The following is a 16741-nucleotide window of genomic DNA, read 5'->3' on the forward strand; positions in this document are numbered from 1 at the left end:
CTGCTGATGATTAGAGGTGCTGGTGGTGTACTGGTTGAAACAGCTATGCACTTTTGTGACCCATCACTCGATGCATGTGCAGCGTCCACTAGGTGTCGCTATCGTCCTCAAATGTACTCTTACTCTTCCATTAAAGAAAAGACAAAATTCACAACAGTCACTCAAATAACCAGAAACTGAAAAAAGTAATAATAAATAAAAATTTGCAAAATTAGAATTTAGTGAAATAAGATATTGCTTTTGAATTGTGGTTGAAAATAAAAATCAAACAAACAAAACTGTCCCAGACAAATTAGAGCACTTTGCTGATGAGCAGTGGGCCAGAATACCTGTCAACAGGTGCAGAAGTCTGACTGAGAGCTACAGAAAACACCTGATAGCAGAGATTGGCTCAAAGGGTTGTTCAACTAAATACTAGTTTACGGGTCCCATCAGGACTTTTGTTTTAAGTATCAGAGCTGCTAACTGAGAAACTATGAGTGAATTCAATATGGCTGACTTTGTGTGGCACTTAAGACCTGGATGCATAAGGCTTTTTCATACATGTGGAAATGGTGCCTGTAGGGGACATCTAGTCTTATATCTCTTTTATCATTTATGGTTTTTTTTGTTTTTTTTTTAGAATTTTTAAAAATCTTTTTTTCTTTTTCATTTTTATTTATTTTTTATTATGTTGCCTTAAAACAAAAGGAAATATGCGCAGAAAAATGTGCGCAGTAGGAATGTAGTGCGCATATTTCCTTTGCTTTTAAAGCGACATAAAAAATGATAACAATTTTTTTTTAAAATTATTTTAAAAAATAAAAAATACTCAGCCCCATGTCCATATTGTTGGTGCTGGTGTGTATGCGTGTGTGTGTGTGTGTTGAGTATGAGTGTGATATTGTTTGTTTGTGCGTGAGGGAAGGGTGGGAATGATTTTAAGGTGATTTTAATCTGTAAAGCACTTTGAACTACATCATAGTATGAAAAGCGCTTTAGAAATAAAGATTGATTGATTGATTGAAATGTAAAAAATATATATATTATTATATGGATGGATATATATTTAATTATTATATTTATTTGTCCTTATATTTCTACTTTTATTAGCCCTTTCTCTTCTGGATTCATTTTTGATTAAAATTGCTTTATATGGCCACATAATTTATTTTTAATTTTATTTATTCTTCTTTTTATTTCCACTTTTGTTTCATTATTCTTTTATTGATTTATTTTTGTAATTTGGCACTCTCACTACTCCACAGTTTGTTTCCGTGCAAAAAATAAATAAATAAAAAAAATGAATTAAAAATTAATGACCATTATTTTTTGTTTAAAAGCAATAACAGGGAAAAAAAGATCTAAAGAGGGTGACTACGTTTCAGAGGCGCTGCGTACTCTCAGTCTACATCCTGTAAGTCAGAACAGATGAAACCTACAGTGAAGGTGCAACTTTGAAGTTTCCTAAAGGCGCTTTAGCATATGCATAACAAAGAACCACGAAAAAATAAAAGATTTCACCACTTCTAAGGAGCTTCATAAATTTTTAAGCACCTTCAAGCCCTTCAAAAACTTCCTTCATGTGTATTGATAACAGCAGTCCCTACAGACACGAGGTGGCCTTTGCTCCGCTCAGCGCTCAGGCCCTAATTACGGGAGGAAACCAGGAGAAGCAAGAAGGACAGAGAGAGCCTGCGTTGCATAACGCTCTGCACTTTGCACCAGGACATTCAATCAGCAGTCTTGTCTGATTATTGTGGTCTACAGAGCTGATCCTCGCAATGTCAAAGTGAAATCAGAGGACACGAAGCTGAACAAATAAAAGTTGCAGGACTTTTATGTACACAACTTGTGCATACAATAAGAAGCTCCAACAAACACATAAAAACCCTAAAGGACAGTATATATGTGCGTGTGTGTGTGTGTGCGCAGCACGTGTCTGTACATAATTAAATGTTTTTGTAAAGTCACTCTTTCATGGTTTAATGTAAAATCATGAGCCACTAATTTTAAAAGCATTAAGAGGGTTTAAGGTTGCTCTGGCTTTATTGTATTAAGGTGAAGGTTACTGATGTAGGCAACCAGATGTTTTATCAGTCTGTGGTGAAGAGCGCCATCTTCTTTGCTGTGGGCGCAGGCATCAAGGCGAAGGACGCCAACAGACTGAACAGACTCATCAGGAGTCTGTTGGTGGCTGTCAGTCGGTCACCCTGGAGGAGGTGGTGGAGCAGAGGATGCTGACCAATCTGCAGGTCATCATGACCAACCCCACACAGCCCCTCCATCACACTGTGGACGGTCTGAGGAGCAGCTTCAGCAACAGACGGACAGGAGGTCTTTCCTCCTGACAGCAATACAACTCTTTAGTGCCTCCGTCTAAGCAGCGTATTATTATTATATCATATAATAGCACATTATCATTTGCACATTTCTGTATCTCTTATATTTTTTTGTAAATTTAGTTGACTTTCTTCTACATTATATTTTCTATATTTTGATCTTATCTCATTTTATACCCTACCATAATACTCTGTGTTGTCTTTTTTCCTTGTTTACCCCCTTTGTTGAACAGCCACGCTGCTGTAACATCTGAATTTCCCTCTGGGGATTCATAAAGTCAGCCTAAGTCTCTCAGTCTAAGTCTAAGAGGAGGAAGAAGAAGGAAGAAGAACACGCAGCAAATTATTCTTGACGTTTATGAACAGACTGCAAAATGCATTCAGAGAAGAAAGGGATTGAATTTGAGGGCAATAAAAATCACTTAAAATGTAAAAATCTGCTCTGTGGCTGTGATGCGGAGTCATCACTGCGAAATGATTTCATGAGATCTGATTTGCATGAACTCACCTTCGATCAGCTTCACTCACATCTAAACTGTGAAAATTTCTCACGAAGCCAAACAACAAACATTAACTTCTCTGCTTTTCTCTTTATCGTGCTATAAATTCAGTAAATAAACATATGAATATTTCACAGCGCTCTCTCTCTATACAATCTAAGTGTTTTCACTCAGTTTGGCAACAGTCCCCACTTTGGCCGCTCTTCAAACCCCGGCCCAGGGTGTCTGTCTGATCGGACACATCATCAAGCATTCAGAAATGCCAGTGGGGCTCACAGGGAGAGAAGTGGACAATAGCACTCTTGATGTTTTGATAAGAAACAATGGCCTCCTCAGACAGCTTTGCTCCCTTATTCTCCCCGACTGGCCTTTAGTGTGAATATCTCTTATCCCCACCATTCACGGCGGAGCAGCACCGAGGGACCCGCTGACGCACTCGCACTGCCGCCATCACCGCTGCTGTCTGTCTAACTGTCCGGCCTGCTTGACAGAATGACACCTCACATACATATGAATCGTTCTTTAAAGCAGCAAGAGGGTGAACTCTATGTGGAAACAGCCTTGAATGTGAGAAAAGAAAAAACCCTCTTATATGTGTTTTAATTTCCTTCGTGAAGAGAGTGAAACTGAACCCAGTCGGGCCGTGCGTTCTTGTGTAACCCACACCCAGCCGGGGATCAGCGGGTCAGCACACATCTCCCAGCTGCATCACACAGATCAGTCCGATCAAATATTAAAGGAGGATCTGGCTACACTCACTTGGCTGCAGCTTCTGAAGGTCGTGAATCAGGAGTTAATACGTCGTAGGCGGCATCACCAGACTCTGCTGCATGAAGGTTCTTTTTTCAAATCTTGAAACGCTCCAGTGGACTCACCGCTCTTGCGTATCCTCTCCTCTAGAACTTCTGTGTGTCCGTTGGGCATCTTTCTGCTGAAAACCTGAGCCGAGCGCAGAAACATGGCCTCCACAGCCGAACCCTTCAGCAGAGCGATTTGATCCTCGTGGTCCAGAGATAGGAAGCCTGGAAGAGGGGAGGAAAACATTACAGGAAATAAAGAGTTAACATCAAATCAAAATCAAGTTTATTGTCATTCTGCTGTACATACAAGATGAGGGAGCGTTTCTTCAGGATCCAAAAACTAAAAGATATCAAATAACGAAGTGTTTGCATGTCTGGATCAGCAGTTCAGCGTTCTGACAGCTTGTGGACTGAAGCTGTTGATTATTCTGGAGCAGGGATCCCCATCTCTGGTCACCGTGAGCTACTGTCCTGCAAGTTTTAGATGTTTCCTTCTTCCAACACACCTGATTCAAATGATCAGGATCGTTATCAGGCTTCTGCAGAGCTTGATGATCAGCTGATCATTTGAATCAGGTGTATTGGAATACAGAAACATCTAAAACTTGCAGGATTGCGGCCCTCGAGGACCGGAGTTCGACACCCTTGGTTTAGATGTTTCCGAACTGCAGCACACCTGACTCCAATTAATGGATCTCCAACAGCTTGTTGTCAAGTTCTACACAAGTCTGGTGATGATCCATTAATGTGAGTCAGGTGTGTTGCAGTACGGGAACGTCTAAAACCTGCAGGACAGTAGCTCACGAGGACCGGAGTTGGAGATCCCTGTTTATGGAGAGGGTGTGAGGATGTAACATGTCATTTAATTTGCATTTCCAGTGTGTGTTGGACCTCTGATCATGCTCTTTAGGTCTAATTCTCAAGTATATTCTCGAAAAAAATACCTGGAATGTTTTTCGTAAACTCCACCAACACTTGGACTTGACTCGTCGCCATCTCAGTCAACAGGAGGAAGTTCTCCTCGGCGCTGTACTGGTCTTGTAGCTGTGGGGAGAAACAGCAGTTTTAGCGTGTGATGGTGCATTTCATGTCCGTGTGAACTGGTTTTTGAGCTGCTCTCCAGCATCATCATCAATAATTCATAGTATAGAGAAGTGTGGTACACACCAGCTTTTTGGTAACATCTTGAGGAATCTGATGTCTGTTGTAAGCATCGAGGATGAGCTTCATGAGCGCCCGCTGCTCTTTAGTGATTTCAACCTTTTCCTTGATTGGGTAAGAAAACAGAAGCAGCACATAACGGTGGTGAAGCAGTTTGTCTCAGTTTAAAGGATAAAGTTTGGGCACATTTAAGGAAGATACTGCCGATGTGGGGTTTACCTTTGACAGCTTGGTGGTTGAGGTGACCTGTTTGTTGTCTGCGCCGTCGGCTCCCTCCGTCTCGTCTCCTGGCGACTGTCCCGGGGAGGCCTTGGTGTTCTTTCGCAGCCTTTTCGATTTACACTGGATCTCTGTCAGCAGGCCTGTCGGCATTGGCGGAGGCTTTACTTTGTTTGTTAAATACTTCACAGAGCCAACCGGCAGCAATTCTAAATGTTGGTGACGGCTGTGGTCAGATTAAAATGTACAGTCGTCCTCAAATGTATTCACACCCTCCCATTAAAGAAGGAAAATAAACAGCTGTCACTAAAAAAAAGTTGAAACTGACAAAAGTAATAATAAATACAAATTTAATGAAAATCATGACATTATACAAAATAGAAACAAAAAAACAAGCATGATGGGACCCATAAGCTAATATTTTGTTGAACAACCCTTCAATCACTGCAATCAAGTGTTTTCTGTAACTCTAATTTGTCCTGGACAGTTTTTTTTATTATTATTCTGTTCAACCACAACTCAAAAGCAATGTCTTACTTCATTAGAATATAATTTTGCGAATTTTTATTTATTATTACTTTTTTCAGTTTCCAGTTATTTGAGTGACTATTTTAATTTAATTAATTTAATTTTTTCTTTAATAGAAGGATATGAATACATTTGAGGACGACGGTGTGAGAAATGTACAACTTCAAGGTCTTAATTGTGGTTGTTAAGTAGAGCTTGGCACCCTGACTTCCTCTTTCCTTTTGCTGTGTCTCTATTTTGTCCCTATTTTATGGCACTTTTATTCTGATTTGTCTTTTAGCTTCGTGTGTTTGTGGGTTCATTATTGAGCAGCACATTGGTTTAGCTCCTGTTGTGTTATGATTCGATCAATATTTTAACAGCACATCGTCTGTAATTTGCACTCTATCAAACACGTGATCCCGTTTTTATCATTATGAATACACATTAGGGCAAATTCTTTATGTTATTTTATTTATAATTTGCTCTGGTTTTATTCAGCTCATTCCCAGTAATGAGAAAATACATTCACATGCTTTTCACTGTCATGTATTGTTGTAATTCAACAACTAGAACAGCCAGAGGAGGGAAGAAACCGACCAATAAATAGAACGAAATCAAACCTCCCTGTTAAATCATCATCTGTCTTCCCACATCATGAGCAAAAACATCCAACCTGTTGAGTTGCAGTGGCGGCGGCGTGAAAGCCTTCCACCCTGCAATATTCATCACGACTTCCCTGCACTATTTATGAGCAACAGGAGTCCAGTCTGTCCTCCTGCTCCTTTCAGCTGGCAGCTTTTAATAGACCACATAACTAATAATCCTCTAATGACCCACCATCAGAGAAGCTGTAGGATCACATTCATGTACACTCAGAAAAAAAAATGGACAAGAGGCAGCGGTGGTGAGACAAAAAAAAAATTCCTCTTCATGACCACAAATGCTCAGAAGGCGTTGATTCTATTTAAACGGAGCTTAAGGTTTCTGTTTAACTGCTTCTATTCCTGTAACAAAAGCCGGGCCTTTTGCAGGCGGCGATATAATGTGACAGTAAAATTCAACGGAGCATGTCAGAGTGGAAAACGAGGGCTTACCTTTGACAGCTCGATACGACTAAACAGGCAGCGTTAGCATGTGGGCAGTGCAAGTCAGTTTGAAACACATCTACAAGCAGAGATACTCACACTCGGCCAGCATGCCCATCTCCTTGCACTTTCTCAGCCGGCACTCCTGGCATTTCCTGCGCATGTACATGTCCATCTCACAGTTTCCGCCGCTCTTGCATTTGTACACAGCGTTTTTTGTGATGCTCCGTCTGAAGAAACCTGAAAAATGGTAAGAACAAGGAATGAGCGAGATGCAGAAAAAGCTGCTGCAGAGCTCAGATATGGGCCCCAACGTGGTACAAAGGTAGGAAGGTAAGTTGGCTCAAGTCATTGCACAGCGTTCAAGGTTTTTGATGCAATAAAAATGGATTTTTAAGACCAATAAAGGAAGTGATGTTTGAGTTGTGAACAATAACTTCATGATACAATGCAGGCTGCTGATGGACGCCATCCATCCATCCATCCATCCATCCATCCATCCATCCATCCATCCATCCATCCAGGGTGTCTAATTGGTAAAAACCATTATGCAACATGACAAGAACAAGGAGTCCTACAACCGACGGCAAAGCCCCCCAACATCATGGAGTCTGTGATGGCCGCCATCCCAACCATGAATGTCGGTAACCCCAGTTACCACTTTAGCTTAAGTTTGCACTCATCCATCCATCCATTATCTATACACCGCCTAATCCTCACTAGGGTCACGGAGGGCTGGAGTCTATCCCAGCTGACTCAGGGTGAAGGCAGGGGACACCCTGGACAGGTATCCAGTCTATCACAGGGCTACACTTAGAGACAGACAACCAAGCACACTCACATTCACACCTACGGACAATTTAGAATCACCAATTAACCTCAACATGTTTTTGGACCTTGTGGGAGGAAGCCAGAGAACCCGGAGAGAACCCACGCTGCACGAGGAGAACATGGAGACTCCACACAGAAAGATCCTGGGTGTCCTCACCAGCGATCTTCTTGCTGCGAGGTAGTGGTGCTAACCACTGATCCACCTTGCAGCCCGACATTTGAGTTTGATGATATAATGCAGGCTGCTGATGGATGTGTCTTTCTAAGTTATTTTAGGGTTATTTTATGCCCTTTTTTAGACACAATAAAGAGAAACCAGTAAATAAATGAGGGGGGAAACGGGAAATCTAACTAACTCCCCTGGGAGAATCTAGGGTAATACATACGTACCGCAATTTTCCTGTAACTGTGAATAACCATACATTAATAATTTCATAAAATTCTCATTTTTATTTCATGGATATAACTATTGAATTTAAATTTAATACTGTAAACATCTATATTTATAATCTTTAAATTCGATATAATTACTGACAGCTAACAAAGAAGAAATGTTGGTTCATCTTACACAGATTTGTTATCTTGTATAATTACAGAAGTTTACACAGCAAAAATGTTGAATGACTGTTTTCATTAGTGTATAATATCTACAACCACTGGTAAACTGTCAAAATGCTTTTTATGTTATTGAAAATGCTGATTCTTAGTGTAGCAGTTGGACTAAAGTTAACTACACTTCATCTTCTAGATCAAGCATACAGACTATTTTGATATAAAACATCTGTAAAGCGATGAATAGTGCTACGGGTTATTGACTGTGAAAGATTGCAGCTCATTTGTTGCGTTCAGTACTGTAGGAGGCGGCTGGTGGTGCATAGACCCAAACACAAAGACCCTTAGAAACACTAATGTTCAAATCCAGATTGTTAAATTATTTCAGTTGTGGCATGTTTGAACTGTCATTGCAGACAATCTATGAGGTGGTTTTTGGTGTTTGTGTGGTTGAGAGGATTGAGGGGGTTTAGTTAGCAACATATTTTTATTAAACTGTTATTTTCCGACATTTTGCCGTATTTTTTGCGGACACAGCTGCTGGAATAACATCGAGGAGTTTTTCTGTTTTTGCTTCACCTTTACCAAAAACACACTGAACAAATATGATGTAAGTGTTCATAAAAGGACATTTTACATTTGAATAATAGGCCTTTGGAACATCGCTCACACATTTCTGCACTGAAGTACCCCTTTGTCTGGGTGACAACAAGGTATTATGAGCTGATGTATTAGTTACTCTCATCGCCAGCTACTTTTTATATCACATTATTATAGAGTAGAATACCTGACAGTGGATAAAGCAGTTCAAAATAATTTTACCTTTTGTCAACTACATGGATAAAATTCTGCTCATGCATTGATACTGCAATAAAAATGATTTTTAAAAAAAGAGTATATATTCTGTAAGTTTGTTTTTAAAACCACAAACGGTTGTAAGACAAAAATAAAATTGCTGTTTCATCGGTTATGCATTGTTCTGACACCGGTGAACCCAGCTGGCTTTGATCCAGACACCCACACACACACACACACACACACACGCCGAATAACTTTGGAACAGTTACTAGACATTCTGACATCATTAAGCACAATGACATGCATTAACGTAACTGAGCTCGGGTTGCTCGCGCATTGTGCTGCAGAAAGCTGAGAGGGAACCCAATCTGGCAGCGGTACTGGGTAGACCTGAGCCTATTCTCAGTCAAATGGCAGGACAGGTCAGCTGCCGCTCTCCTGGCATTGTCCAACCGCCGCGTGTGGAATTACACTCACATCCATTCACCCGGTCGATTGACAGGAATCACACCAAATTCACAGCATCATAAAAAAAAAACAAAGAAAAGAAAAAACAAGCTGGGAGGAGCCGCTGAAGGCCGTCACGGAGTTAATCATTCGTAAATGTAGAAAGGGTAGTAAAGTTCGTGCTCTTACTGTAGCACGGCCTCATTTTATTGTTCTTGTCGTCTTAAAATGTGTTTTTCTAAAGCTTAAGAAGACACAGTCCGACCTGTGTGTGACTGATAAAAGCCAATTCAACATAGAATCAACAGCAGTGGTAGTAAATAGTTGTAAAGTGCAATTACAAAAAGATGTTTTTATCCCCCAACGCCATCCAGTAAACACACTGTTGTAGCATTAAAGCATGAACAAAATGATTTCCTTTATAAAGAAATCCCAACTTATCCAGGACTAACATGAACAAACACCACAACAAGGACTCCTGATGTTGAAAACCTGACAATATTTTAATGGCCACATGCTCACTTTACCGACTGTGTAGTCATGGCCGGTCCCTCAAAGTCAACAGCTAACGACGGTAGCATCATTTGTTAGAATGTGGGCCAAATGTCATTCAGCTCATGAGGGTACAGTTGTACACGACACCTGTCTGGATTTGTACTTTAAACAGTGCAAACTCAGTCTGGCTCAGATAAATACGCTGGAAAAGCACTGGCATGAATACACAAGCTGAAATGAAGCAGGACAAACTGTATTTCTTACTTTTTTTTAAAAGAACAGTTCCAAAAAAATTCGCCAAATATGATGGAAAATAAATCTGAAACTATTTCTTACCACTGGTTAATTGATTATTTAGAGTCATTTTAATCAAAAATGCCGTTTTCTCCCTCGTCGCAGCATTTTCTGTTTGAATATTTGCTGCTTTGGATGAGTGATATCAACATCAATGTCTTTCAGTTTTGGACAGCTGAGTGTATAAAACAAACATACTGGGTTTTGTTAACTTGGACTTTGAGGAACTGATAACAAAAATAACAGATCATGAATTTCATCATAAGCTGCAGCACATGGCTAAAAAAAAAAGGCAAAGTTTGGCAAAATATCTGATCAAACATCCATGACTGACTATAAAATGAAACATAGACGAGTGTTTACAGGCAACATCCTGCATGAAATGAATGAAAATAAGTACAAAAGGGACAGTGCAGTGTGCAGAAAGAAGACAGAGGATTTAAAACATCTGCTTTATGGGTGCCTCCTCTTGACCTGCACCAGTAGCTTAAATTCTGATCTAGATTCGTATGACGATCGGAAGCGGGGCTGGTGTTTTTGCGGGTTTTACAAAAAAGAACCTAACTGATACTGTAATCACACTGTCTAGACGTGGAGCTTTTCAGTCGTTGTATGAAAGCAAAATGATTAATCGATGAAAGTTGCTCGGTAACTTGTTAAAAATGCACATTAGAACCCTGTCTATTAGTAATGTCAATAAGTTTCAGAATCCATTTTATTGAAATGCCTAATTAGGTTACTTTTCATGACAAATATGAATACATTTTTCTTCCCCTATATATATTTTAATTCCTTTATTTTGTGTTCTTTTGCTTTAAAGTTTGAATTGAATGTTCTTTTTAATCTGTAAGTTATTACTGTGTTATTATAATGTTATTACTGTGTAATTACTGTGTTATTACTGTTATCACTAATTTATGTTTTGTTAAAATTTTTGTTAGTGTGTGTATATATATATACATATAATAATTCCTTTATTTTGTGTTCTTTAGCTTTAAAGTTTGAATTGAATGTTTTTTATCTGTAAGTTATTACTGTGTTGTTATTATGTTATTACCGTATTATTACTGTGTAACTACTGTTATTATTGTGTTGTTACTGTTATCGCTAAGTTATGTGTTTTGTTTTATTTTTTGTTGGTGTATATGTCAAATGAGAGCCTTCTATTTTATTGCAACCACAGTTATAAACCACACGACCGGCGTTCTGTACTCTCACCTTTACACCCCTCACAGGTGAGAGCGTTATAGTGGTATCCGGAGGCCTTGTCTCCACACACAACACACAGTTCCTCCCCTTTGACTCTCCCAGCTTGCGACATGTGCCGGGTCCTCTTGCACACCGCCGGCACAACAGAGGACCCCTCCTCCATCTCAGCTTCATAGCCGCCCTCCAGGGGTCCTTTCCTCAGTTCATATATCCCCGTGTGCGAGTACCACTCGTCTCCGTGGTACTGAGGGTAGTAGTTCTGAGTGGAGTAGTACGGAGTGGAAGACATGTTGGGCTCCATGGGCGGGTACTGCATGCTGGGGTAGCCGGCGAAGGGCATAATGTCGGGATCCTGCAGGAGAGGACTGCCCTGATCTGCCAGAATATCTGAGAGGAGAAGAGGGGAAAGATGACCAAACAGCATGTCGATAAGTTTTCATTTAAAGCCTGTTAACTTTTAATTTTTTTTGGCATAACGTGTAAAAGTTACAAGGGCACATAATCATCTGGCAAATGTGGTATCATGAACATTTTCATTCATTTGGGTCATTCCGCCTCAAGTCACTGAACGCCTCACACCTGACCTTCTGCAATTTAACAGATTTTTTAAAAAGTGGTGAATACTGATGGGGTTGACCATGTGTGTAAAATCTGGGTTAAATCAAAGCACATATGAACCACATGTACGTATCAATGAGCATGCAAAACTTCAGGACTCTATTTCTCGAGTAATGGCCCTTCAAACATTGCTGCTGTTTTAACATATGTATGCACAGAGAACAAAATAAAACAAAAACAGACAAACATGAGATGGTGAGGTGTGAACTTCTTCTTAAATTTGGTGAATTGAAGTGGAATGTGTTTTGTGTCTGTACATCTAAACAATATCAGTAGTGGTGACTGTTATCTGTGGATTCATGGCTGTCGATTGGAATGTGATCGGACCCACTGATAATATAAAATACCTCAGATTTAATGTGTGAATCAAACTGGTGGAGCTTAAGCATCAAAAGTACTGAAACACCAAAGAAAATCACCTCACTTTTATCTACATATCAGTCAAGTTTGTGCAACAGACGACACCTTCTATCCTCACGCTGTTGGATCTTGTTCGACTTGAAACAGGCCTCCGCAGTAGCCAGCAACACACACAACTTACTGTATACTATAAACCCATAAATGATTAACAACCCGCTCGCAGTGGGAACACCGTGTCTTTTAGAATGACATGTAACACCGCACCGAGCGAGCTGACACTTTTGAAACTGATACTAGGCTGAACATAAGGATATTAGCAGGGTCACCACGTTGCTTCATCATTATTTATAACCAGAGTAGTTGCGGCACATTCATGAGTTTTCATGTCCTTTAAAAACAACACTGAGCAGATGAGTGCCACTTCAAAGACGATGCAATCTGGATCATTTCTCAGCTGGAACGCTGTCAGACATTCAACAAGTACAACATCTGTGAAGCTAAATGTTACACTGACCTGAAGACTTGGTCTGGACCATGGCCATCTCCGTGTGAACAAACACACACACTATCGTGAGACTTTACTCTCTGGACCTCACAGTCCAGCTGTGATTTGTAGCTCAGTCCCTTTTCTTTGCATCCAGCCCCGAAAAACCATGTCCCATGTGTCTCTTATGATTGGAAATTCTTCCTCTGAAGATGTAAGAACAGCACCCAACTACTTGGCACCTCCTTGAGAAATCTAAAGGGGGGGCAAAGGTTTCCATAGCTACTCATTAACCACAAAGTCATATTCCTTACATCATTAACAGTAGCTGGCAGTTGTCTGAAGTCAAGTTTGGGCACTGACTGCTACTGTACGGTGTGAACATGGAGCATGCATGTATTAGGAGGAACTCTGTACAGGTGCTTGGTGACAATTAGTGCTTGCTTTTGGTTTGTCCTGACTTTAAGATGAATGGCATTTACACTTCAGTTATATCAAATGTGTCATGAATGGCATCTTGAAAGTGCTGATACTCTTTTTATTCCTGCAACATATGGTTTTTATGGTGTTTGACCAAACCGGACTAATTGGAGGTGTCTTGAGGTGTCTTGAGTCATTAGTAGTAAATTAGATGTTGTGACTGTAGACGTCCCAAAGATTCCACCATTATCAAACACCTACTGGTGGGTTTGCACGTCATCCTAACAAAAACCTGCAAGTATGTAGCACACATGTGCATTCAGTGGCCTCTTTATTAGGTACACTTAGGTAAAACTAAATGCATCGTATTAAATCATGAATAAATTCTACTGTTTTGTAGGTCAGAATGTTCAGTTTTCATTGAATCATTTTGAAGGATGGAGAAGAATCAAGTAAAGATTTCTTCTTTTCTTTCCTACATTACTGTCGACATCCACGTGCTTTTAGGCATGCTTTGATTTGATTTATTCTTTATCCCAAAAGCAAATGAATCTATGTAAACATATTCTCACTGAACACAGTGTAAGGGTGTGTATGCAATGCTGTATTTTAGGTGTAATGTTGATGAGGCATTTACATTGACATTGTGTGATCACGTCGAGTAATTAGTTTGGTGCACAACCTCACTTTGTGGAGGCCCTATGCCAAGTCCCCTCTCCTTTCAAGCACCAGTACACACACAATCTACATTATACTCCATATTCAGAACAAATGCACTTTTGAAAGGTGTGTTTTCTTTAAAATATTTAAGTTTATCTATAGCCAGACACTATCGAGTCAGATTTTCTGACGGTCCGTGAATATATCATATCTGATGTACAGGTCCATCAGGAAAAATATCCAATTCTAAGCTCAAAATGACATCATTCCTATTTCTTATTAAAAAATTCACCAAAAACTCATAATTTGTACCAGATCTTGTAAAAATAAAAAAAAAAGTTCTGTCCTGTGTCCAACAAAGAGTTTTCAGGTGAACTCGGACACAGAGAACATCTGAGTTCACCTGAAAACTCTCTGAATCTGAGAGGTAAATAAAACACACATGATTAATACTTCATAAATGCAGCATGATGGTGGAAGAACTGTGGACCAAGTTGTCAGAAAAACTTCTAGTTTGTACAAACTGCAGAAAAGTCAATAGTTATATACATCTATAGTATTTGGAGCCAGCCCTTTTTCTTGTATTGGTAACACCCAGGAAAGAAAATTCAACTCTAGTTCATGTATTTCCAGTGATCATAACTGTATTAAATTGCACAGAAGGCAATTCTGAGTTCTCTCGACTTGTAGTCATGGCTTCACTGTTTCCAAAGAGGTGCTGGATTTTATATTTCAAAAAAAAAAAAAAAAAAAAAGAGCCCATGGTGAGTAAAAATGTGACAGCAGCAAAAACAAAACAAACAAAAAGGCCAAATAATCATTTGGGGTTCAGATGGCTGCTGCACTCTATGTCTAAGCTGCATTTTTGACAATAAAATCAAACTAAACAAACAAATGATAAAATATGAACCAACAAGTTAACACAATCATAAACAGCACAATGAAACCATTGACCTCACAGCTCCGAGTCCCTGTCTAAAAATACATCCTTGTTGCTCGTGTGCTGTGAAAATTGGGACAAATGGGCCAGAAAGAGACGGCAAAAAACCCTCTGATGTAAAGACAATATTGCACAGAGAGTGTGGGACAAATAATCACAAGGCCAAACGGGGATCAAACACAGAGTCGTGACATTAGCAGCCGTTCATTAACTAACTGAGCTGACAGTGCACACAGAAAGGAACCATGTTTTGAAGGCAGTTACACACTATGATCGTCCTTTGGTCTGTCATTACCAAATGTGTCAATTTATGCTTGAAGGGACAAAAATACGCAACAGGATCCCTCGGCAGTCAAAAGGCCCTACGCACACGTACAGTCCAAACACAGCAAGAAGCCATTGTGTGCATAGTCTGCCTCACCATGTGTACTCTGTGGATGTAATTCTGCCATCTACGCTATCCATTTTCAAAATCCCTTTCACTATCGGAAACAACGACAACAACCTCCGGGCAACAACCTACACACTAAAAATGTAAAGTTATGCGTGCAGGAAGGCAGCCCTGCTATAGTTTTTCAGTAAATTAGAATTTTTAACCTCCCCGCATGCAAAGTTTCAACCAGAACAATTCATCAGTCATTGAGGGGGCACCGTTGCTGCATCCCGGGCTAAGCTTTGCCCAACACTATTGGTTTAAAGTAACACAAACGAGACTGCTGTGTATCAACAAGACGGCACACAAGAAAACTACAAATAAACACAAAGGTGACATTTATGCTTTACTGGAGGTGATGTCAAAGGGTGTATTTTGTCAGAACTATAATTTTCCCTGTACTTTTGCTTATGATCACGCACCAGCAACACGAGTCACATTCCCTCCAGTCTTAGATAGGGACTGCACTCATGAGCTAATGTTAGCATGCCTGCTAAAACATCAGCATGTTCATGTTGTCACTGTGACCATATGTTAGCATGCTAACATTAGCACTGAGCTCAAATCGTCTTGTTTTGTCTTTCTGTGAACTGAGTCCAAGCAGACTTACCAAACAAGTGCGAGCTCTCCGAGATGGAGAAGTCATCGCCGGGTGGGATTTGCAGCGGTCCCACCACATTGATGTCGGGGCCCACCCACTCATTCATTCAGGAGGGTTGTCGGTCACCAACTCAGAAAACACAGGTTTGGATTGGGATGGAGAGTAGCTGTGAGCCTCTGTTGACCTGTGTGACATGGACAGAAATGTGATTTGTGAACCTCGGTACAGATCTGATAAACTGTAGGTCTGCAGGATCCTGTGACACCTGCAGCACAATGCAATTAAACATCATCCTGGGAGCCTCCACATCAACCCACCCGACACGTCTGCTCTCCCACACAGGGATGAAATGTTCAGAAGCTGCTTGCAGGGAGGAGGGGATGAAGGTCAGGTGACTACAAGGCCTTGGGAAGAGCGAAGCGCGGAGAGACGTCTGTTGTTTCTTTACTCTCATAGCAGTTATTACAGCGTCCCATTACATATTCAAGTGTCATGAGGGCTCAGTTGACAGGATGTATAACAAGATCCATGTTGTCATTCTTCATGTAATTTCGTAATCATAACACATGCAAGCCTTCGGTGTTAGTTAGCATATAAAGCTTGTTCAATCATATCATAAAACCTGAGCTTCACATGAGAATCTACAACAGAGTTCATGGTCTTGCTGCAGAGGCCACAACACAGTCACATGTGCGACTTTACTACCTCACCTGCCACAGGTTTTTAATTAACTCTGTGTAATTTCCCCTGAGATATAAAAGCCACCCACAAGGATTCAGAAGCCTCCAGCCCACACAGCAGCCCAACATACGTCTCTACCTGTCAGAAACCAGTGGCACACCGCGGGCTCGTAAGAGAGTCAGCTGTGAAATATGCTTTGACTGGATCTCACAGGTCTTACCTTATCCTGGTTCGCTGGTGTCCAATTCCTGCCTGCTGACTTTTTTCTTTTTTTTTTTTTTTGTAATCGTCCTCTTGATTTTCTCTTATATCCTCTCTGCGA

General features: G+C 40.4%; 1 protein-coding gene across 2 annotated transcripts in view; it reads right to left on the bottom strand.

The window, feature by feature from the left end:
- nr1h4 (nuclear receptor subfamily 1, group H, member 4) overlaps nt 1–15844 on the bottom strand; it is an 18199-nt gene extending 2355 nt beyond the window's left edge. Inside the window, exons 1-7 of one of the 2 annotated variants that reach the window (XM_008296006.1) lie at nt 15748–15844; nt 11232–11609; nt 6696–6836; nt 5002–5144; nt 4789–4887; nt 4566–4665; nt 3697–3843 (exon numbers count right to left, since the gene is read on the bottom strand). In XM_008296006.1, coding sequence (XP_008294228.1) covers nt 3697–3843; nt 4566–4665; nt 4789–4887; nt 5002–5144; nt 6696–6836; nt 11232–11609; nt 15748–15844 — 1105 coding nt within the window. Of the gene's footprint in view, nt 1–3696; nt 3844–4565; nt 4666–4788; nt 4888–5001; nt 5145–6695; nt 6837–11231; nt 11610–12714; nt 12743–15747 lie in introns of those variants that run through there. The other variant, XM_008296007.1, reaches the window with a different exon arrangement.
- Between the last annotated feature and the right edge of the window lie 897 nt (nt 15845–16741).

This window comes from Stegastes partitus, unplaced genomic scaffold, assembly GCF_000690725.1.
Source record: "Stegastes partitus isolate 25-593 unplaced genomic scaffold, Stegastes_partitus-1.0.2 Scaffold1093, whole genome shotgun sequence".
Taxonomy (NCBI): Eukaryota; Metazoa; Chordata; class Actinopteri; family Pomacentridae; genus Stegastes; species Stegastes partitus.